We start from the raw sequence: 24,268 nt of genomic DNA, 5'->3' as shown, positions 1-24,268 counted from the left end.
TCCCGGGTTCAATCCCTGGCCGGTTCAAATCCGGGAACTTTTCTAATGTTGGAAGCAGCCCCGGTGCCCACCCAGTGTCGAATAACATGGGTACCTGGGGGGAAACCCTGGGGGGTAAAGGCAGTCAGGGGCGTGATGCTGATCACATCACCTCCACTCATGACCGGATCAAGAAGTGTGGGGCGTTACCCCCACACCCCCTATACGCCTTCATGGCATGGTGTTATGCACAAAGGAACACTTTACCTTTTTTACCTTTTTAAATACTAAAATTGGTATTCAGCATCCCTATGTGGCTACCACAATAGTCCAAAGTGAATTGAACATGTATGTAGCTGTGAATTTACACAAAATTTCCAAAAACCAATCAAAGTATCATTGAGAATAGGCTAATACTTCTTGGGGGTATATATACTACGAGGGTTGGGGCAAAAGTCATTGCAACTATTTTTTTTCTTGCAGATACCAGCCCGGTTGGAAAATGCGACATATACAGATGAAAGGACAAGGGGGGGAACTACATGTGGGGACAGTTAAAAAACACGAACATTGTGCCTCACATATTTTTTACGATAGTGTACAGGACAATACTGGTTTGATCGTGTAAGAAAATTACATACCTGTTCTACAGTTGAGAGAACAAAACTGGGGCTAAAGGCTCTCAAAGTAGTCACCTGCCATGTGCACCACACGCTGCCAACGATGTGGGAGACTCGGAATGCCATCTGTGTCACCAATGGTCGCACCATGTGTGAATCGGGTCATCTGTTGTTGCACAGCATTGGCAATGTCGTCTTGTGTCGCTACTCTGCAGACTCACGTTTGAGTTCCAGTTCGTAAGCCCTGGCCCAAAATTCATCGATGGCAATTATTCGTGACAGGAAGTGGTCACCATCCTGTTGGAAGCGTGCTAGGTGGTCGGAGCATGTTGCATATCGCATCCACCATTGAATTTCCGTCAGTGCATGTGGTACCCACCGCGATGCGATTTTGCGCAGTTGCAGCTCTGTCCGCAATATCCTGTGGATGGTGCGTTTCTCGTAGCCACTTACCCTCTCTAACTCCTGTAGCGTCCATCGTCTGTCTTCCTCCAGGAGCTGCTCGATGACTGCACGTGCCTCGTCGGTCCGCACACTGACAGGTCGTCCAGAGCGTTGCTGATCACCGGTTGACACACGTCCTTGATGAAACTTTCGTACCCACCATGCTACTGTCCGGTATGGGAGAGCATTATCCCCAACGGCGTCCACCAATTCACTGTGACAATCTCTCGCATTCAACCCTTGGCGAACGGCTAGTTTGATGTACGAGCGCTGCTCAACACGGGTTACGTCCATCTCGCACGACGCTCGCCACACAACTGATTTCAGAGTGCTCTCTGTGCTACTTCCTGCAATCACAGAGCCATCTGTTGTTGTGCATACACACTATGACTGCATGGCTTCCATGCGACAAATAGCACTTTGTGCTGCGCTCGCATATCTGCAAGAAAAAAAACAGTTGCAATGACTTTTGCCCCAACCCTCGTAATATATACAGAGGCTGTTCAGTGTATATTTGACCAAACGCAATTCCTTCACTCTGCACTCAGAATGAACTCACCCAACCTTGGTTGGACATGTTTGTCAGTGTAGTGTGTGAGCTGCAAAAGAGTGGTTGTGTTTTCTCACTGGGCCAAAAGATCCTGCCCAAACTGAGCCACTTTTGGGAGGAGTTCGTTGTATAACTTTCCAAGTGTTTGCATTTTCTTGCTTGGCTGAAAATGCTGCCAAAAGTCGCTTTTGGGAAGGTTATGTTGTAGCCCTTTATGACGCAAAGTTCAGTGTGTCAATGATCGGGAAGTACTGTAAGAGCAAGAATTGTAACGTTAGTTTGACTTGATTCAAGAATGTGATCGGCAAGTATAAGGATTGCATGGCCCCAGTGTTCGGTTCTCCAACAAAGGGGATGAGAACATGGCCATGAACACAAGCCACCACCAGTATGCAGGTGCAAGGTGCGGTTAACAGATTCCAAAGACATATTGAGATGATTTTCCATCTGTCTTTGGGTCGGTGGATTCTCTTGCATGGCCATTCTGCGAAGTTTCGTGTGCATACTGGTGGTGGCTTGTGTGCACGGCCATCTTCTCGTCCCCTTTGTTGGAGAACCGAATGCTGGGGCCATGCAATCCTTATACTTGCCGATCACATTCTTGAATCAAGTCAAACTAACGTCACAATTCTTGCTCTTACAGTACTTCCCGATCATTGACACACTGAACTTTGCGTCATAAAGGGCTACAACATAAGCTTCCCAAAAGCGACTGTTTTGGCAGAATTTTTGGCCAAGCAAGAAAACGGAAACACTTGGAAAGTTATACAATGCACTCCTCCCAAAAGCGGCTCAGTTTGGGCAGGATTTTTTGGCCCAGTGAGAAAACACAACCACTCTTTTGCAGCTCACATACTACACTGACAAACATGTCCAACCAAGGTTGTGAGAGTTCATTCTGAGTGCAGAGTGAAGGAATTGCGTTTGGTCAAATATACGCTGAACAGCCTCTGTATACAATATACTACATAGAAAGAAGAGTGGTAATGTTGCCATCTTACGGAAAAACAGTGATGAATTTCGCTTCTAGTGTCTGTCCTGTGGATGCTGAATGGATCAAATTTGCAGGGAAACATGACAAAAGACCACTCGTGTAAGAAAAAGAAACAAAAACAAGAAATGAATTTACACAACATTTCCGAAAGTCATAATTTTTGGAATTTTTTGAAAACTTAGATTTGTCCCTGGACCCCTAATTGTTTCTCACTGGTAAGTGTTTTCTTTTGTTCTATTATTAACAAGAGACGACTGAAATATTGTGTGTAGTTGTCAAGAAATGGCACATTAATTGCTGCCACATGATGCTGGAACATATATACACCCCCTCAGTTTGGAACAGCTTTACTGGCCATGGTATACCAGGGTGTCTACCAGTCAAGCATGTCAAGAAATCAACATGTAGGTCATGAAAGTCGAGAAAAGGTCAAGAATTTTTTGCTATTTTTTACAGTGTGGTGAATTTAGATTGCTATGTACCTTGACTGGGAAATTAAGAAGGGTGTAAATCTGATATAATAGTAAATGAAACTTAGGATGATTGCAGTGAATCTCACGCTATTTTCAGTATTTCCCCACTACATTCTTCGGTTAAAGAAATTCTGACTTCATTTAATACCTCACCCCCCATTCCTAGTCGATCTTCCCTGGATGATACGGACATCCCGTATAATGAGAAGTTCGAAAGTACTGTTGTACATATTTTTGGCTCTACTGGGAATATTTCTGCATTTTTTGACAATTTTTAATTTTTCATGACACATTTTCTTATTTGTATGACAATTACATACATATTTTACAGTTTTATGGGACATAAGTCCCGGCCTCTAGTCATTTCACTTTTAGGTTTTTTTTTTATTATTACTAAAAACATCCAACCTAGTACTTTGTACTTGCTGCTGTTGATATGTACAGTCATGGACACTTCTGGGTTGTAGTAACCACATTGACTATCAATGGAATCCTACAACCCAGAAGTGCCTGTGACTGTACATGTTATACACAATGACATAGTGAAATCGTGCATGGTTTTAATGTTGGCTGTTCGAATTATTCCATGCATAATACGCACCACAATTTTTGGGGGCAAACATTTTGGAAAAGAACTGTGCATTATACATGAGTAAATGTGGTATATATTATTACATAACTATCAAACTATTACCTTACCTATCAAAGTGGCAGTTTTTAATCATTTCCAATAACACACTATTTTTATTCTATTTTGTTTACTTTTCATTGAATTGTGATTTGTTAAAGTTGCATTATTTTATACAAAATCATATTTTTACTTTCTGATTTCATTCTATAATTATACGAATGGTGCATGTTAACTATATTTGATTGAATTATTTGAACATGATTTTTATAAATAGTAGGGCTAAGCCGATACCATGCCAATGTACTATTGGTATCTGTATTGAAAAGTATCGGTTGGAATTTATTTATCGATACCAGCCGATACTTTCTATCACGGGGTCCGCAAAAATGCTGCACTACACTTCACGGAGTCTAATTATGCTGGAAATTATGCAAAATTCGAAGTTTCTTTTTATTTTACACCAAATTTTGAGATAAGAAATTGAATTTTGTGCTTATATAACATGTATTTTTATTATTGAATATTTTATATCAAATTTCTTGTAGAATACTTACACACTAATATTGATCAATATTTTGAACATATTTAAAATATTACAATTTTCAAGTATCAGCATCGGTATCAGTGGGAATAGGTGAGAGTGTCAGCATCGGTTCAATGTGGTATTGGCTCAGCACTAATAAATATTATTTTGTCTAGAATAGCAAGGTGTCTACCAGTCTGGAAATCCTGAAAAAGTCTGATTTAATTTTTCTTGAAAAGTCATGCAAGTGTCAGGGAAATTTACTCTGTTTCTGGAAGAATCAGTGTTTTTGTAGTGCTTTAAAAGTTGGCTTTTGAAGAAAGCAAAAACTGACAAGCAAGAACCCCAGTCTTCCTATTCAACAGTAATTTTCGGTTTAGTTTCGCTTCTTATTACTTTTAAATGTGAAATGAATATTGTAAAAAACTTGTTTCAGTGGAATTCTTGGTTATATACATGAATTGCTCTCATGACTTGGCCTGGAAAGGGCAGGGAATTTTGTTTTTATGAAATTGTAGACACCCTGAATGGTACCTCACACCATGGGTCTCAACGGATAACACACGAGTGGCAGAAATAAAAATTAGAGCACTTAAATTAAATAATAGTTGAGTTTTGGAATATGTCTACCTTGGTGAATATTTCCCAAGATTCTCTTTCCAAACACCTAATAATTTATGCTGGTCAACATAAACTTGCATATTTTGAAATGTTTATTATCTGTGCGGTTTTGCTACATAGTTTTGAACCTAAGTGGTTTGAAACTTTGGGCCTTTCCTACAAGTATGAGTCTTGACGTTATGATGCTGATGACACATGGTGTGAAGTTTAATTATTTATTATGACAAGGTTAAGTATTTTATTCATTGCATCATAGTTACTATTTACCTAAGGTGGCTGATTTTACTTCTACAATGTATTTTACAGACCTCATCAGAGAGTGATGTAGGAAGCCAAGAGGGTGGCTCGGGTAGCTCATCTGCCAAGAAGCCAATGTTGTCAGCACATACATTGAGCAAGGACCAGAGACAGAACATAGTAAGCATTATTTACACAAACTAGGGTTCTGTGTGTATTTGTGTCTCACAATATAACGTAAGCTGAACCTTCCTACAAGATTTTGGAACTATGCTTATGAAGCACCATATTTTCCTGGTCCTTTTCCTTTTCTTGACTTTTTTTTGTATTAATAGGTTCTGTCTTTTAAGCATGTGGAAAACTGTTGTTGGTCACAAAGTTACGTGAACTGCAACCATTGCATGAAGTTTCTTTTTCAAACAAAAAAGATTCTACTGAATAACTGAATGACAGCTGTGCAGCAAGTGGTAGCCTAGGGTACCATTGATTTTTTTTTTTTTTAAAAAAAAGAAAGTCAGAATGTCCGATGGAAAAATTTATACTTGGTAGAGGTATATTCGTGCCACAGGCAGGAAACTGTGAATGATGATGATGAGAGGTATATTCTGGTAACATACTGCTGGAATTTTCTGTTTCCCAAAATACTATTAACAGTATATGTTACATGTTCTTCAGACTCTAAGAAATAACTGAAATATTCTGAAATATCAAATCAGAAATGCAAGCTGTGAATCTTCAAATATAACCCATACCTATATTATTTTTTAATCTGTCTTTTTCTTTATTTTACCTAAAATTTCAGATACAGTATTGAATGACCATTTTACACTGAAACAGTAACAGCAGGAAAATAACAACAACAAAATAGAGTTCAAGATGGCACTGAAAACAATTTTCTAAAACTTTGTTCTGGCAAGAATATGTCCACATTTGGAGGCAGGTTATTATGAGTGAGGAAACCTGTAGAAAAGAGACCGCTTGTGGTGGGATTGTGAAAGAGCTTGACATTGCGGGTTGGCCATGCGGGGACGCGTAGATGAAATTTGTTGAGCAGAAATTCGCATTTAATTTTACCATTCATGATTTTGTGCAAGAATTTCATGTCTGCTAATTCGGGACGAGTGTGTGGTGGTTGGATATTGAAGACAGACATAATATGTTTTGTGAAGGTGCCTCAGAGAAGGTATTCTGTCGCGAGGAAAAAGTCGAGAACAGAATCAATCCGGGAAAGATTTGTTTTTGAAGCCATGGTCCAGATAGGAGAGCAGTATTCAAGAATGGGGGAGATAAGAGATTTGTAAAATATGCTGGTTGATGATTGGTTTTGGATTTCAGTGAACCTGTACAGAAGATCGAGAACACTCTTTTAGTAGTGTTCGTAATGTGCTCATTAAAGTTTAGTTTTTTGTCAATGATAACTCCGAGATCTTTTTGAGAGGAAACTTTTTTGATGGGACTGTTTTCAAGGTAGTAAGCAGAATCGAGTTTGTTCCTTCTTAGAGAAATGGTGAGGCAGGAGCATTTCTTAGGATTCATTTGAAGTTTCCACAGGCGACACCACACAAGTAGTTCTGTAAGAGCTTGCTGTAAGATTAAAGCATCGTGTTCTTATGAGATTTCTGGGAAGAGTTTAGTCCTCCCTGTGGTTGCGGCACTGTTTAAGAGTCTCATCAATTTCATGTCATCACTCATTGTTGCGATTAGCTAGAAGTTGCTGAAAAGCAATGCTAAGTAACAAGAATCAAATATCCACTCCCTCTCTCTACCACATGAATCACTAATACCAAAAGTTAGACTTGGGAAACAAAATTTTAAGCAGTTCCAAGTTCATAGCAACACATCCAAGAAAAACATCCGAACACATTTGGCACCTTTAATACAAGACTACTCAAAATGTCACAACTGTTCTAGATACTGAAAATTGCGAAATCATTTCCCGAAGTTTGAATCTGGAAGGGAATCCCCCCCCCCTCACCCAATCCTGATATGACATTATATGGAATCCCATACACCCTAATAAATCACAAAATCAGTAAGTGTTCTTGTTATGTGGCTAGAGTTACACATGATACAATTGTAAAGATTAGTGAGAATTCCAGGTAGGAATGTGTTCTGTATTTTTCACAGGGGGTGGGGACAAAGCAGGCTCCCAGGGGGGGGCAGTTGCCCCCCTACCCCCCTCTAGCTACGGGCCTGCCTAAGATTCTCTCTTGGGGAACTCCAGACAAAACAGGATGAAAGCTGGAAGGGGTGCTGCTCTCGTGCACTCAGATAGTCTTGTAGTAAGGATAGAAATTCCCCGTGGATGTTAAATCTGAATTGTAATTTATGAAGGAGATTATGATTTAGAATGATTTGAGATAGTGTGAGTAGCATGTGAAAGTAATACCGATAGATTGGTCAAGCATGCTGAGCAGTATTTATAAGGGGAGATGTAAACTTTAGCAACCTGTCTTTAGTTATTTTCTCACAGACAATGGAGAGAGGTGACAAAAGAGAGGTCGGTCTATACGAATTTGTGGAATTCTTGTCTCCAGATTTGTAGATAGGTACAATATTGGCACGTTCGAACAAGCCGGGAAACACACCTGTGGAAAAACACTTATTAAGTAACAGGCACAGAGGATGAGCCAAGGAGTCGGCAGTTTTACGAAGAAAAATTGTCAAATTTCAAAATTTGTACGATGTAAATATCACAAGCCATGGCATAAGAAGAAAATATCGAAAGATGACCATAAAATGTCTGTGCTTGATAGTGCAGGGAGGTGGATTTAAATAGACTTTTTAAGAATTTTTATTTTTTAAAAAGTAGTAATTTCAAAACGTTAAATAACAACGTGATCTTACCTTTTGCAAAATAACCTACTACATCCTGCAACTTACTGAGACTAGATTCGCTCATTTCCTATGTACAGAGTATTATTTTTTTTCATCCTGTTAGATGTTTATTATAGTGGCATTTGTGTGTTCAGAGTTATTGCCCTTGATTACAGAGCCAGATTAAAATTTTGAAAAAAAAAAAAGAAAGAAAGAAAATTGTCAGAGTAATTGTTAAATCCTAAATGTCACCTCAATCTAAAAGTAGAGGTGGCTGAATGTGAAAGTAGAGAAATTAAGTTTTTAATACGCACATGTTCAAACTTTACTCACTACAGGGCAAATGTTAGTAGCAAACTTGTCATCATTGGTATCAAATTAAAGATAATTTTATACTCTACAACTTTTGTTTGGATAATTTTCCAAGCAAGTATAATTATTTTTTTTCATTTTGTATTAAAATAACTGAAACATTGGAAATATTTAAAACATGAAGAGGACCAAATTTATAGACTAATGTTTGCACTGAAATTTAAAAAAGAATGACCCGATATGTCTACTAGTTTCAGAGATATGGATGTTTTCCTAAAACTTTGCATATTAAATGTTCAGGTGTATTGTTAGACAATCATAAGAGGTGTTGTATTTTCCCAGAAGTCCTCCCCCCCATAGCTTTCCCCCTACGCCCCCTGGAACATGGCCGAGGAATGACTAAAGCTTAATGCTAGCTGAGAAGCCAGAAACGTTCCACCACGAACATCCGAGTGGAAAATTCCATGTCCCTTTCCGAAGGTTGTTCTGCCTATGTACCATGCCTCCACACTCCAAACAACGCCACAAAGCGGAATATTTTCCATGCTTGGTTACAGCAGGGCCAAGCATGATGCTTGTCAGAGAGAGCTAAACGAAGAGACGCGGAATTACTTGAGAGGGCATTTGGAGACATGGCTCAAGGACAAAAAATTTATTTCCACCCTAGAAACCTGCAGACTTCTGACATGAAAATTTTGTGCTTTGGTCCCGCACTTTACCTGTATAGTGGGTATTACACCATTTGATTTCAATAGAAGCAGACAACAGAAGTTCTGTTGCCACGTTTCTCCGTGGCTCAGTGGGCGATATGCTTGACGTGACCTATTTCGGGAAAGTGAAGGTTGTGGTATTGTGCGCCACTCTGTGAGCAAACAGGCAATACTTTCCGAACAACGATATTTCTAGATTTCATCCACTCGGGTAAGTCCTAATGTTCCTATGATTCAGTGGAAATTATAGTAATATTTCTATTACAGCAGCTAGTAACAACAACAATAATAATAACGTAATTTTGTGATTGCAATTTCAATTTTTGTTGATGGGAAACTGTGAAAAACAGAATTTTCACCCTTTCTAAAGTAGTTTCTTTTAAAAATAGGATTCCAACTATGTAATAGTTATATGTATAAATGATATTGTTATGATTAATATAATTAGGTAATGTACATCAAACCAATATTTACATCTAATTTGTTGAACATTTTATTGGTTACAAATTGAAAGTGTTTATTAATAATAAATAAATAAACTAAAATTAAATTATACTGTAAGTTGAACTCCACTCATTATTTCTCCATATACACGGGAAGTGAAGTTGACATTTTAATGTCATCAGAAAGGTTGATTGAATTGATTGAAAAAAACACCTGCCACATTAACTTAAGAAAAATCAACACTTGCTTCTGAAAACTAAAATTTTGATATCAAGAAAGTTGCTGGTGGAATTAACGTTAATATTTTGTTGCAAATTGTGGATCTATATATGAATAGCAGTAGTCGAGATTATGCACTTGTTGGAAAAGCACACTATAATCAATCTCTTAGAATCTTGACAACTTTTCATTTTTTGCCAAATTGAATGTGCAAAGTATGCAATTTCTCTGGACTATAAATCGTGTGTATAAATTATTAGTTTGATCACTTTCTTGCTAAAAATGAACTTTGTTTTCAACATGGTAATTGTCATCCAGACAGGTTTTTCAAGCAGTAAAAGAGAAAGTATTAAATTTTACATTTGGAATGAATGTTGTTACATGTGCTAGAAATTTAAATAATGAAACTAGTGGTGTGCACTAAATGTTAGATTTGCTACCAAAACTAAGATTTTTTAAACCTGGAAGTAGTGTTTTTAAGTAGTGATATCTATACTTTCATTAGTAACAAGTGTTTTCCTTTCACATTGGCCAGGTTGGTGCGAACATTGGGAATGCCTGCTGGGAGTTGCTTTCATTTCAACATTGTATTCAACCCGATGACCAGATGCCCTCTGACAAGACTATTGAAGGAGGATATGACAGCTTTAACACTTTCTTCAGTGATACTGGTGCAGGAAAACACATCCCACGATCAGTATTTGTAGATCTGGAACCCACAGGTGTTCGTGAGTAAAGTTTTTTAATCTTGTATTTAGTGAAGAAAGCTAGGATTTTTCATGTTACCTTGTTGAGCAATTTTGTTTCAAAAAAATATTTTGAGCTTTTACTAAAATTTCCATTTTTGTTTATAATCACTGAGTACACTGAATTTTTTAATGTACATGTATCACGTGTATCATTAAATCGGAATAATAAACATGGGATTATAAATATTTGCACTGTTAGCCAAGTTTCAAAATCTGCAGCAATATATTAGAATGTATTGCATAGTTATTCATGCTGTTACTGGTACTACCTTCTTTAGGAAGACCACTCTGGTGCAAGAATTTCTTTTAATTCAATCTTGTAATAATTAACATATGAAATGTTTTAAGATTATATTTCATAGCTTGTGTTATTTCGAGTCGTGGCTTAATCCTATATGTAAAAAAAAAAAGTTCATGAGAGAGATGGGCTGGTGTGATTTTTTTTTGTTATTATTATTTTCTTTTACCCTAAATTGAACCATGCTTGTTCTTCAGAAGTATCTATAGTACTTTCAAATTTAGTATTTTTGGAATCTGAATTATGTAGTAACTGAATATTTGAAGTGTTCATGACAGTAAAATCAGAATGCTAATTTTTCTTTAGAAAACTGGTAATATTTTTCTTTAAAACTGAAAATTAGCATTGGCATGAGATTTTTTTTTTTCATTTCACTGCTCGCGTGAAATTTTTGTATGCACTTGATTTTAAATTTGTTAATGTACTGTGACTGTTTTCAAATTGTAAAATGTATAATCACTTCTTGTGTAAAAGATAAAGAAAGAAATGTTATAGCATACTGTTTTGTTGCGTAGCAACCAGTTGTAAGAAACAAGTGAAGGAGGTAACAAGAACGTTTTTGCATATAGTTCGAATCATCGGAATTGGTGCATAATTTAATGTATTTATTTAGTGCAAATAATAAGTATACTCTACAGAGAACAGTCCTGTGATTTTGAACTATATACATTATTGTTATTTCATAATTTACTGTGCAGTAGAACAGTGATTTACTGAGTATAATGTAAAATGCTCAGACCTCTAAGACACTAGCAAAACTGTGTGACAGGACTCTGAAGTTAAGTAGTTCTTCGGATAGACGATGTGAAATATAATCTCAGTAGGTCTGGGATTAAAGTGGATTCTAACTGCATTTGATTGATATTCAAGTATGTAAGTGTGTGTAAGTTTTTTTTCCTTCGTTAACGAAAAATGTCTTCCAGAGATTCATCTAAATCTCGTAGCAGAAAGAAGACTGCTATGCAATAAGAGGGCACATATCTAGCACAAAAGACGATGTGTTTGTTGACCTAGGCTCAGGGGTAGGACAGGTAGTTCTGCAAATGGCAGCTGCAACGTCGTGCAAGATATGTGTGGGTGTGGAGAAAGTAGATGTTCCTTCTAAGTATGCTGAGGTAGGTGCTGAAGAACAGTTACTCTGTCCCGGGAATCTCTGCAGCAAGCAAACAAACGAAAACAAGTCTCTGCACAGGGAATCGAGACTGACCAATAAACTCGTGAGTGAATGCATCTACCAGCCGTTTGCAGCAGCATACACTGCTTTTCTCAGCCCACTCGCTTTCTCCTCTTCTCTACTGTTATTCGTGGCTTTGCTCCACAGATTCCTGGGACAGTGTATAATGTTTATAAATACGGGAGTTGCTTGTAATTTTGTAGCAACATTACCTGGTCTTATAAACCAAGATACGAGTAATTTCAGCAGTGCCTGAAGTGGAAAATTTTAGTTAGGGGAAGGTGGATATTTGGTCTAGCCTTCAGGTTAATGGGGGGATGCTTTGTTAAAAATTTGGTAGGGGGAATCCTCTTTCATCTCCCCCCTAAGTTTGGATGGTTCACATCTACCTGAATATCATGAAAAAATTGCCTGCTACAATTTGAAACTGAAGTCATATTTTGATTTTATTCTCAAGTGTTTTTCATACAAGAAAGGTTTTTATTTAAATTGATTTTCATTAATATTGAACAAACATGATTTGCTTGTTGAAGTATGTTAATCATTATACAGTGGTGTGGAATGTAATTTGAAAGGACCAGGAAAACCTGGAAAAGTCCTAGAATTTTGGTTTTACAAAGTGAGTTAAAAGCTGCCCTGTTAAATATATATATGACAGACTTCTTGGTCCAAGAGCCAGTACCAAATTCTTCATTGTATGATGTTTGGAAGATGACAACAGTTACAGATCTTGATGTACTGGTCAAAGATAGTTGCTTGCCCTCAAAGGACTGTTGCACCAGGGAGTTGAGTAGTTAATGGGGTCTGGACTATTTAGATGTAAGAAAAGTCCAAAATAGGTTCACATTTATTGCATAAGTTTTCATGTTAAATCTTAGAAAGAAGTATTGTATCAAGTTTTTGAGGTAAGGTTAATGTAGGAGACAAGAGTTGATCAAATTCTCTACTGCCCTGTTTATGCATGAAGCATTAATTAATGAAATCTACAGACTAAACTGGATAGAGCGAAATGGAAGGAATATGTGCAAAATTTCAGTTTTTGTATATTGGGGTGGTTTAGTTACAGTCTTGCTTGCCATATGTATGATGCGATACATCATATTTGAATATTCTAAACACCTAAAAGTCCAGGCTTTAGTTATTTAAATGTTTTTGAGACTATCAGCGAGTTATATTAATGAAAATGAGCATGTGATGCAAACATAGCAGAGTTGTTTCTCAAGATGTGAGCATATACTCCATTTCCGTGTGAATAAATCCCTTTCTGAGTTTCTGAGTTTCCAACGTAGAAAGTTCTCATAGCTGTGTGAAGTTTTTTTTTTAAGACCTGTGTGCGTGTATATACATATTCCATTTGGTTGAATTGAAGTTTCCTTACTTAGAGCCCTCTGGAGCCTGTTCAAAGCAATGGATTGCTATGAAATGTGGTATAGAGTCTACGAAAAGAACTTGGTGTAAATTTTCGCCTCTATGTGGAAATGTGGCACTGAAATAATGACAACCAGAATTCGGAAATTGCAAAACTTTATGTTCATTTGATGACATGAGAGATAATTGTCAATCTGCCACTGAGTGAATGAAGTTAATGCCCAATGTTATGAAATAAAATAATAATAATAATAATAATAATAATAATAAATAGGTAAATATTTTAATATAGCAATTACTTGAATCCTTCAATTCCAGACGTTTCTCTGCCATCCCTGCTAAATTTTCACTTTTATTTTACTGATTTATACAAGGGACATCCGCAAGGTAAGTTCCAATTAGTAGAGACTTTGATTTTTTGCAAACACGATAACACTGAAAAATGTTAATTGCTGTTTGTTAATCTGCAGTAATATCTGAACACAATTGTTGCATTTTCCACGTATTAAAAAAAATGGTGATAAACAACTAAAAATACTACGAATTCAACATTCTTGTGTTTATCAGGGTTAAAAAAATATGCCACATTTGTGCATGTAGAACGCGCACACACTTTCCAACATTTTAAATAAGAGAAAACTATAATACATGTTATGCATGAAATTATTCTGACAGCTACATGAAACCCTGTGTTTCCCACGATTTTTTAACTTCTATCGGAATGCTTTGCATCACAGGACAAAGTGGCGATGTTTTGACAGGAGATCGAATGCTCATCTACCGCCACACGGGAGCCGTAACATCCGTATTTGTCCACCAGGAAATAATGGAAAGTAACTTCCTCAAATATCAGTTCAAACATATCAAACTCTCATGAACAGGTAGACCATGGGACGTACAATTTAAAACACTAGTTTCAAAACACCGTGAAGGTATAAATAAATCTTAGGTATATTTGCCAGAAAATGCACTAAAATGAAATTCAGAATTTTGAGAATAATAACACTGAATAGTAAAAAAATAACTTGGAAACTTCCTGCTCTGTACGTGGAGTACAGACGCCATCAGAACTTATTTTCTCGGTGCCCCTTGTAAACTTTCAGAAGCTGTTATCAACAGCGTGTTCTTGTTTTAAGATTTGGTTAGCTATATCAGGCACCTGTACAATGCAGTAGATTCCCATCTATAAATTTCTTGCCTTAAATGTTTAATATCTCCAGCAATAATGGTATAACTATGTGTTGTCAGTTACACAGTACTTGAATATCCTGTCAATCTGACTGAATGATAAGTTCCATTGATAATGTAAGGAAATATGACACTTTGTTTTGTACAATTCCATTGTTTCACTTTCGGAACATTTGCGAGAATCAGGTTTATGGGATTTTAGGGGTATTAGACACTATGTGTTTCGATGTGTGCATCGAATAATCTGAGAATTGCTTGTGATTTGTAGTAATTTTCCAAATTTGCTATTTTGCCGTTTGAATTCAAATCATAGAGAAATTAAGTCAATTTCCCTGAATATAATATTAAATTTGATCTGTATGACTTTATTATTTCTATGTACGAAAACATGGATTTAGTTCATAATTGTCAGGGAAAAATATAAAATTTGTCCTGAAAAGTCTGGGAATTTCATTTCTGCTTGTCTGTAGCCACCCTGAATAAAGAATTTAAATAACTCAACAATCGTTAACGATAGAAATGTGAAATAACGTTTATTTGGAAGAGGGAAGAAAGGATTTTTTTTACCACCAGAAGGGAAAAAATCGTAACATAATTAAGCACATTCGCGGCTTTGTTCGTGAGTAGTCTGTACAATGGCGCCGTTTATTGTTCGTCAGAAAGTTGAGTGCTGCTTTTGGTTTGCAGAATTTAAGTCTCCTGTAACAGTACAAAGAAGATTCTGGCAATAATATTGACAGGAAGCACCAGGACGTCATTACATTGTTAAATGGCATAAACAATTGCTGGAAACAGGGTCTTTGTTGAGGAAGAAAGGTAGTGGTCGGAAACATGTGAGTGAGGATAAAGTGGTTGCAGTTCAGGAAGCTTTCCAGAGAAGCCCGCGTAAATCTGTGAGACGTGCTAGTTCTCAACTTCAAATTCCACGTTCTACTGTGCATGATATCGTACATAAAAGGTTAAGGCTTAGAGCCTACAAGTTACAGCTTGTTCAGAAACTAAAGTGCAGTGATAAACTCGGTAGGTTTGATTATGCTAGTGTAGTGCTATCACACATTGATGGTGACAATGAATTCCTGACATGCGTAACATTTTCAGATGAGGCTACCTTCCACATTTCCGGAAAAGTGCATAGGCATAACTGTAGAATATGGGATGAGCAGAATCCCCATGCAGTTGTTGAACATGAATGCGACAGCCCCAAGTTGAATGTGTGGTGTGGTTTGACACGAGATTCGTTAATTGGGCCCTTTTTCTTTGAGGAAGCTACAGTTACAGGTGCAAGTTACCTGCAAATGTTGCAACAGTATGCTGTACCCCGTATACCTCATTGGTACATGTTTCAGCAGGATGCCCCCCCCCCCACATTATGCCAGTTGTGTTACAAACTTCCTTAATAACAATTTCGCTTGTAATTGGATTGGGAGGGGTGGACCCATTAAATGGCCACCACGGTCACCAGACTTGACTCCTTTGGACTTTTTCCTTTGGGGTTCTGTGAAGACTATGGTTTACCAAACACCTGTGCAAGACCTCAATGATCTCCGTGAAAGAATTATCGATCCATGTGGCTCCGTCACTCATCAAATGTTGAAGAACACGTGGATGGAGGTTGAGTACCACCTCGATGTTTATCGCGCCACCAAAGGAGCACACATTGAGATCTACTAAGGTGAAATTTTTTTCTTGTTCTTTGGTTAAAAAAATCTAAGATTTTCTCTTCCAAATAAACGTTATTTGACATTTCTGTCGTTAATGATTGAGTTATTTAAATTCTTTATTGGTATTATTTTCTCGGGCACACTGTACAGTAAAGTTAACTTCTAGTTCATTATGCTGACTTAAAAATCTTAACTAGAGGTTCTTTATCAAGCTTGAGTGAGTTCGGATATGTCATTCAGTGGAACCTCATTTACATGTTACTGCATTACCAGTGTAAAGACTGAAGATTTCCACTGCTCCATTTTTTGTTATAAAATTCATAGTTTTTCTGGCAGTTTTTATGGGAAAATTACAGGTTTAGTTACCAGTTAGCTGCAAAATGTAGTTGCAGAAGCTTTTTATTCCCCATTACAAATATTATATTCCAAATTTCTTAAGCATAGTCGTATGGAATCTTATGGGATATATTTTTTTTGTCTACTTGCAGGTATCTACTGCTGTTGTAGAGCCATACAACTCGATCCTTGCAACCTACACAACTTTTGAACACTCAGATTGTGCATTTATGGTCGACAATGAAGCTATTTATGTTATTTGCAGAAGGAATTTGGATATTGAGCAACCCACCTACACAAACCTAAACAGGTTGATCGGCCAGATTGTTTCCTGTATCACTACCTCTTTTTTACGCTTCGATGGTGCCTTAAACGTTGATCTTACAGAATTCCAGGCCAACTTGGTACCGTACCCTCGCATCCACTTTCCCCTCGTTACCTACGAACCTGTGATATCTGCCGAGAAGGCATACCATGAGCAGCTGTCCGTTGCGGAAATCAGCAATGCCTGCTTCGAGCCAGAAAATCTGATGGTAAAATACGATCCACGACACGGTAAGTACATGGTTTGCTGCACGGTGTACAGAAAAAACGACGTACTAAAGGACGTGACCACAGCCATCGCAACAATCAAGACAAAGCTTACCATCCAGTTCATGGATTGGTGTCCAACTGGCTTCAAGGTTGGAATAAACTACCAGCCACCGACTGTTGTAACAGGTGAAGATCTTGCCAAGGTTGAGCAGTGGCATCGTGTTGTGATGTGCACCAGAATTGTTAATGGTAGTACACAGATCTTCTTCCTGGACGTTGGTTGGTTTGTAATTGAGTCATTCTTGAGGTTCCCACCGCTTGCAATATACTGCAAAGTGACACAGAAGTTGAACACACAGTTGAAACATGCTTTGGAGATACTCACAATGTGTTCAACTCTGGATCTTTGCATCGTGAAATTCATTGATGAAGCAGGAAATGCTTACGAACAAAAAATCATTCAGCTGTTCATGCCCAACTTGACAGTATTGTGCGAGCAGGCTAATGAAAAAAATGGCGACATTCCTCACAGCAAGAAACAGGTCAGAATAGATGAGGAATGCAGCAAATTGTCAATGCGGTATGAAGTAACATTGATTGCACAGTCAGATAACTTAGATGGTGGTTCTTACAATACTGCATCCTCCGGTAGCCAACCTTCTCCAAAAATTCCTCACTCCAAAAAGATTTTGCCTGGCTGTATAAGAGGAGTGTTAGACAACAAAGACTGTGATGATGCAAACCACAGCTCTGCTATAGAACAAAACAAATCAGGGGATATAGACAAACAAAGTACTTCGTCAAATACTCCACCAGTTGTGGTTAAGTCAGCTGAAGATAAGATTGTTCCTGGTGCTATTGCTAGAAGTGAAGCTGGTGGTGAATATTCTGATAATATGTAAGTACAAAAGAGACAAGCCTATATATTTTTATTGTTCATGTTTTGAGTTTTAAATTCTTCATAGTTCGAAGAGTAATTGTTTATTTTTACTGTTATGAAGAAGAAATGAAAGAAACTGGTTAACAAAGTTTTAATACTTAAGTGAAGCAATTAAGTTTCGAAGTTTCAAAAATTTACCCAAGAGAAATGCTGCTTTATTTTTTTATTGAAGTTAAGCCGATTCTTGTTCATGTAGGCAGCATATTAACCTCTGACTAGAAATCAGCATCATTCAAGTGTAATAAGTCAAAAGTTAGTGTTGTCTGACATAAGATATAGAATTCATTTTGTTCTCCATATATTAAAAAAGAGAGTTGGTGGCTTTGTTTTGCGTAAATTTGGAGAGTGATCTTGAACATAGGCATAAATTGAAATGTTCTTTGTATAAATCATTGTTTTGCAGAGCTACAGTATCTTTTGTCTTTAAGAGTTGTGCACTAAGTGTTTTGTATTATCTATCAAATTACTTGCTGGTAAAAAGCTTGGTTACTTCAGCATGTTTGTCCTTTGTTCATTTCCATCAGTTAATGCATATTGTTTTTTTAAAGGGCAAATAAAACAAATTCTAAAAATCTTAATTTTGTATTTATTTACAACATATTTTTAAAATATTTTTTTTCTAATGGTATCTGCATGGATATAATCAGTTTTTTAAAAGAAATTCAGAAAGTTAGAAAATGTATAGGTAATTGTGTTTAGTATGAAATTTTAAAACTTATATTAATACTTTCATAATTATTAATATTTTACCTTGAATTTTTGGAAAATTTACCATGAAAGCCTGGAATTGTGCCTGAATTGTATCTGGGACAGAATGCATGCTGTTAGTTGAAACTCTTATCATTCTCAATATTGAATTGTTGATTTGCAGTAATTGGTAATCCATTTAATATCAGTTTGGCTAGTTTTATGTCCAGTTCAATTGATCGTAGTAAGGATGGTATCTACTAGGATTTAAATTTGAACTAATATTGGTTAACTGAGATGAATGTAAAATGTGTGAATTTTTATAAAATTATAGAATATTGCATATTTTGGAGTAACAGTCTGGTAGAAAAGAATTTGAAACCTGATTATTATGAGTAGGACACACTTATGAAAATTTGCTTTAAATTTATTTTATTTTGTTTATGATTCATGCAGTGCAACCTTGATTTTACGTTCCAGAATTTTACATTTTGCTGAATTTTCTGTACTTTTTTTTTATCCTAGTCCCTGGAAAAACGTAAAATTGAGGTTTGACTGTCTCTACATCCTTTCGGCCTCTCCGATAGCACAGTGGTACTGCTGTTGAGAGTCCCAGGTTTGATCCCAGGTGGACTTGAAGATTTACAGTAAAACTCCATGTTTGAGAAGCATAGTCATAACTTGCCCCCCCCCCCACTCAAGAAAATGCATGTTTATTAAAATTTTAGAGTTAGGGAACCTGAGGAGCAGAATAACAGAGAGTAATATTTGTGATTTCACAAACGTCAGTTATTTAGCAAATGGTCCTCTATTTTTATGTGATGCATAACTTTTCGAATCCCTTGTCCCAAAGTTAAGTCGCGGGCTTGATTCTGCCCCCTCAAAATTAGCCCCAAGTTACGCCCATGTGGAGAAGTTTGCATTAATTTGTTCACTAATCCACAGCACTGTTTAGAATAGTCAAGAAATTAATACAAATTTAAAATATTTGTATGTATTGGTGTCATTTGAATGTGCTATCAGCTTGGCCACAATTTATTCAATTCATGTAATTTGTGTCAACAAAAAAGGATTTAAAGTAATGTAATTTTCTTTTAATTGTGCACAGTCATTCCTCTTCCACGAGATTCTTAAATTCTAGTTCATGAGAAACCAGTTTTCACTGAAACCTATGGAAGGGAAAACAGTATCTCGTTTATTGCAAGCGAAACTCGAAGAATCTTGACACCAGTCACACTGGCACCAGCAAATGTCCGGAGATAATCAGCAGTGATGACACCAGCCTTAAATAAGTGGGGGAGGGTGGAGCTACAGATTTCAAAGTCAAATTCTCTGGTGCTAACTAATACAGACTAAAAGGTATTTAGTTAATACTTTATTATGGTTTAATTTTACCAGTAACATATTTTACAGTCAGATGTAATGATAAATCACTGAGATATTGTATTTTGTTCCATCATACACAAAAGTACTTTTAGGCATGAATATTTTATGTCAAATATAATGCAATGATTGCATTGTTTTCTTTTCCTAAGCCATTATTGAGTTGAATAATATCACAGACTTAAGATTGTTATGAACTATAAAATACACCATAAAAACTACACCCATTAGATGTAGGGCCTCCCCGATGGCGCAGTGGTAGTGTCGTTACCTTGTAATCAAGGGGTTCGATACCTGATGGAGGCACATAGTGGTTACGATTCCACTTTGAACTGTAGGTCCTGTCCCGATTAGCCTTACTGTGCACAAAGTGGACTTAAAACACTAACTAAAATCAAATCCATTAGGTGTAGTACTCACTGGATATACATATCAATACTATATGTAACGCTATTTCTATGTAAAGAGTATGAGCACTTTTTGCTAAAATGAAAAAATGAGCCATAGCATGAAACTCCGATAAAATAAATTTGTTTTAAGGGGGTTCTAAAGCCATGTTAAAGAATAGGCGCAAATTCCCAGACAAAACTGTAGCATTAAGATAGATTCGGTAAGAAAGAAATTTTCCGATATGAAAGATTGTTTTATTCACTAGTACCTGAAATACCTACAATTTTTTTACGATTAAAGGTATTTAAGTAAATAACAGAAAATATAAGGTCTCTGTCATGTTCAAACTGCTGCGTACAGATGGCATTGAAGTGGTAGTTCTTGTCAAGACCGGTGCATTTTTGTCTTTTTTGACCAGTAAGCAAGATTTTGTTGTGAAACAACGAATCCAGTGTTTAGCCACTAGTACCTGAAATATCATGTGAAAAGGTGAAAACATTTTGTATCTTCAGAAAGTAGTGGTTGTTATGTTTATGGTTTTTGAAGTGCCATATCGTCGTGGTGCTAATTTTAGCATACACTGTTGCCAAAATTTCACTCGGTGTTTTCTAACGATATGATCGATCATTACAAGTGTTTGCCTGAAACTCAAACCAAGCTACCAGAGAATAACTAATGTAACTACTACATATAGGAGAACAAGGGGACAAATATTTCATCGGGATGTGAGAAAAATGTAATAACTTGAAAGGTAAGTCTTATACCGTGCGTTCATTTCGATCTGCAGCCAAGAGATCGGGAGAAGCATGGCGGGCGGCGCTGACGGAGATGCCGACATTTGCGGCCTGTAATGCCCGCTTATTTTTATAGACATATGCAGACATTTATATAAATATTGCAAAACGATCACTAACCTGTGTTATAACATGCAAAAGTTCTTCTGTAATTCATCCAAGTTCTGCTCTTATATACACAAAAAAATATGCTTTAGAAACGATGTTAAGAGCCACAGATAATAAAACATTTTAATCATAGTTTTGACCAGTAACGTCCTGCTTAAGTTTATATCCTTGAAAGAGTTTTGTGCCGATGGGGATCGTTTGGAGGTTTTGAATGTGCAACACTGTATCAAGATTACGCTGTAGAAGAAACCGTTAAAAGTCAATAGTGTTCGTGAGCTTCCTTGCAATCCGAAATCTCCGAGCTCGAGTTTTTTGTTCCTTCGCGACTAGATGAAGACAGAGTTGTAAATATAGTGGCGAGCAATGTAAACCAAGAGCGTGTTAATTTCGTACTGTGCGCAAGAGTGTTATTCTTGGTTACTTGCAGTTACTTGTTTGTGTTATTGTAGTGTGTATGTGTGATGTGTCAGTGAGACGATTGGAATGCCAGCCGCAAGATTCACGTTAGAACAAAGATTTTTTTTATGTATGACACGTACCTACGTGAAAACAAACTCGTGTCGAGACGTGTGTAGGTAATTTGTACAGAAATTCCCATGCGTTTCAACTCCACACAGAGATACGGTTAGACATCTTGTCCTTAAATTACGAGAAACTATCGTTAAATTTTAAAACACCTAAGTAAAAACGACGGATTCTAACCGAAGCAAAACTCGATGATATTGGTGCAGCGTTAGAACGTTCTCCAAACAAACCTCTACGCCGTGTTTCACAAGAGGTGGGCGTGTCAAAATCATCGGCACATACAGTCACTAAGCTACTAAAATTAAAACCATACTCTTATAACACAGGTTAGTGCTAGTTTTGCAATATTTATATAAATGTCTGCATATGTCCATAAAAATAAGCGGGCATTTCAGGCCGCAAATGTCGGCATCTCCATCAGTGCCGCCCGCCACGCTTCTCCCGATCTCTCGGCTACAGATCGAAATGGACGCACGGTACTTAATTGTTTGTTGCTTGATATTCTCCATTAAAAGCAAAACGTTTGTAATATGAAACAGATGCAGAATGTATATTTATTTAATGTTGAGAAAATATAATGTAACTTAATTTCTGCATGAATATAGCTTGAACGTATCTGCACGAAGTTGTAAAATTTTAGGTTATGCATGATCCAGATATTTATAGTGTTAGGATTCTTACTAGAGCAAGAAATATGCTTCTAATATGGATTACACTGATTACATATGTCATTATATTAAATCACTATTGCACGAAACCAACATGGCATCCAGAAAGAGAAATCAATAGTCACACCCATAGCACAGTTTAAAAACCTACATAGCTGAAACCTTAGAGAAACCTAAAACTGCAAACACAATATATCTAGATTCTTCCAAGGCATAGGATAGAGTAAAAACATGGCTTGCTTATGGACAAACTCAACAACATAGGAATAAAATAGACAAGCAATCCTTTTTTCAGTAGAAAATTCCAATTACTCAAGTAAGCTACATCATACGTAGTACATAAGAAGAGCAAATTAACATCAGCAGTAAACCATCATGCAACTTCTACCTGCTGAAACAACTAAGTGAGTATAATTTATCAGAAAAATGCCTACATTTCAGCCTAATTTACCTCTACATTAATAATACTACCAGAATACTAAGGCTTCAAAAGTGAACACTAAGAATAATGTTCAGACTAAAGTATAGGGCATCTTGCAAAGGATTATTACTCCCTACATCTACAAGTCAATAACAATTATTCTAAATACTACGAACTTGGACAAAATATAGTCAAATACACTACACAAGAAGGAAAATAATTACAAGTAAAACAGCAGACACTCAATATCTCAAAACAATCCGGTAAAAATATTCTACAACAAACTGCCTCATAACATAAAACTGCTAAGTCCCCAAAACACATACAAATACAATCAATAAAAACTCCTTGAAATGGGAAAACTGTCTACAGTCTCACAGAGTTGATGTGAAATAACAGCAAAACTTAGAAGCATGCACAGTCAATAGTGCTCAATTTGCATACAGTTCACATGCAAACTCTCATGAAAAGATTCAAAACAGTCTCCCAGCTCAGTTCTCATCTATACTTGGACAACAAAATCCTGCAACAAATTCTCAGAAATCCTACCTTTCCTACCCTTGCTTAAATAGCTAAAGCGCAATCTTCATACTAAAATATTGAAAAAAGGCATATCTATTTACATAAAAGTGTGTACACATGTGTTTGTCTGCGTGTACTCTTAGATAAATTGATAAAAAAAGCAATATAGTTATAAATCAAAAACTATACCTAATAATATTAATTTCAAAATAAGCTGATAGAAAAAGATATAATAACTACAGTATAAGCTTTTAATTTTTGTTAATTACAAAAAATAAAAGTTAAATACAGTAAATAAACCTGGTCCCTTACATTGAAAAAGGAACATAAATTGAGAGTATTTGAAAATAAGATCCTTAGGAAAATATTTGGGCCTAAAACAGATGAGGAGACAGATGAGTGGAGAAGGTTACATAATTTGTATTCATGTCCAGATATTATTAGAATGATTAAATCAAGAAGACTTAGGTGTGTAGATCATGTGGTACGAATGGGAGAGGAAAGAAGAGTATACAGGATTCGTGTTGGGAAACCTGATGGTAAAAGACCAATAGGAAGACCAAAACAAAGATGGAGGGATAATGTAGAGATGGACCTAAAGGAAATTGGTAGGAAAAGAACGGAGTATATAGATCTTGCTCAGGACAGGGACAGATGAAAGGCATGTGTTGCTGCAGCCATGAACATTCTGGTTTAAGAAGGCTAGAGAGTTAGTTATACATTAAATAAGCATAATATTTGGATTGTAAGTAGAGAATATAACAAATATACAATGCATTATGCGAAACCTGTCAACTTTGCATTATAAGCAGAAAATTAAACCAGTTTGCCCTAGAAATACATTTTAAGAATAGCACAAAATAGCATGCGTAACAGAAAATTAAGAAAACTTTCTGATGCATAAAAGTACTGACTAGTGCTGAATGAATCAATTACTGTAAAATATTA

At 36.6% G+C, this 24,268-nt stretch overlaps 2 protein-coding genes across 3 annotated transcripts; one reads left to right on the top strand and one right to left on the bottom strand.

Annotated features, from left to right (window-relative positions):
• Positions 1–803: 803 nt before the first annotated feature.
• LOC146001295 (protein GVQW3-like) lies at positions 804–1,337 on the bottom strand. The gene has a single exon (XM_083138637.1). The coding sequence runs from the start codon at positions 1,335–1,337 to the stop codon at positions 804–806; it is 534 nt and encodes a 177-aa protein (XP_082994763.1).
• Positions 1,338–10,208: 8,871 nt separating this feature from the next.
• LOC145994018 (uncharacterized) lies at positions 10,209–18,394 on the top strand. 2 transcript variants are annotated; one of them, XM_083130105.1, is made up of 2 exons: positions 10,209–10,302; positions 16,501–18,394. In XM_083130105.1, the coding sequence occupies exon 2, from the start codon at positions 16,579–16,581 to the stop codon at positions 17,782–17,784; it is 1,206 nt and encodes a 401-aa protein (XP_082986231.1). In that variant the 5' UTR covers positions 10,209–10,302; positions 16,501–16,578; the 3' UTR covers positions 17,785–18,394. The 2 variants fall into 2 exon arrangements, with proteins under 2 accessions (XP_082986231.1, XP_082986224.1); XM_083130098.1 differs by lacking the exon at positions 10,209–10,302 and adding an exon at positions 11,613–11,736.
• The last annotated feature ends 5,874 nt before the right edge of the window (positions 18,395–24,268 follow it).

Source organism: Lepisma saccharinum, chromosome 1 (assembly GCF_977018435.1).
Source record: "Lepisma saccharinum chromosome 1, izLepSacc3.1, whole genome shotgun sequence".
Lineage (NCBI taxonomy): Eukaryota > Metazoa > Arthropoda > Insecta > Zygentoma > Lepismatidae > Lepisma > Lepisma saccharinum.
Note: the sequence above shows the minus strand (reverse complement) of the source record. Positions and strands in the feature narration are given on the sequence as shown.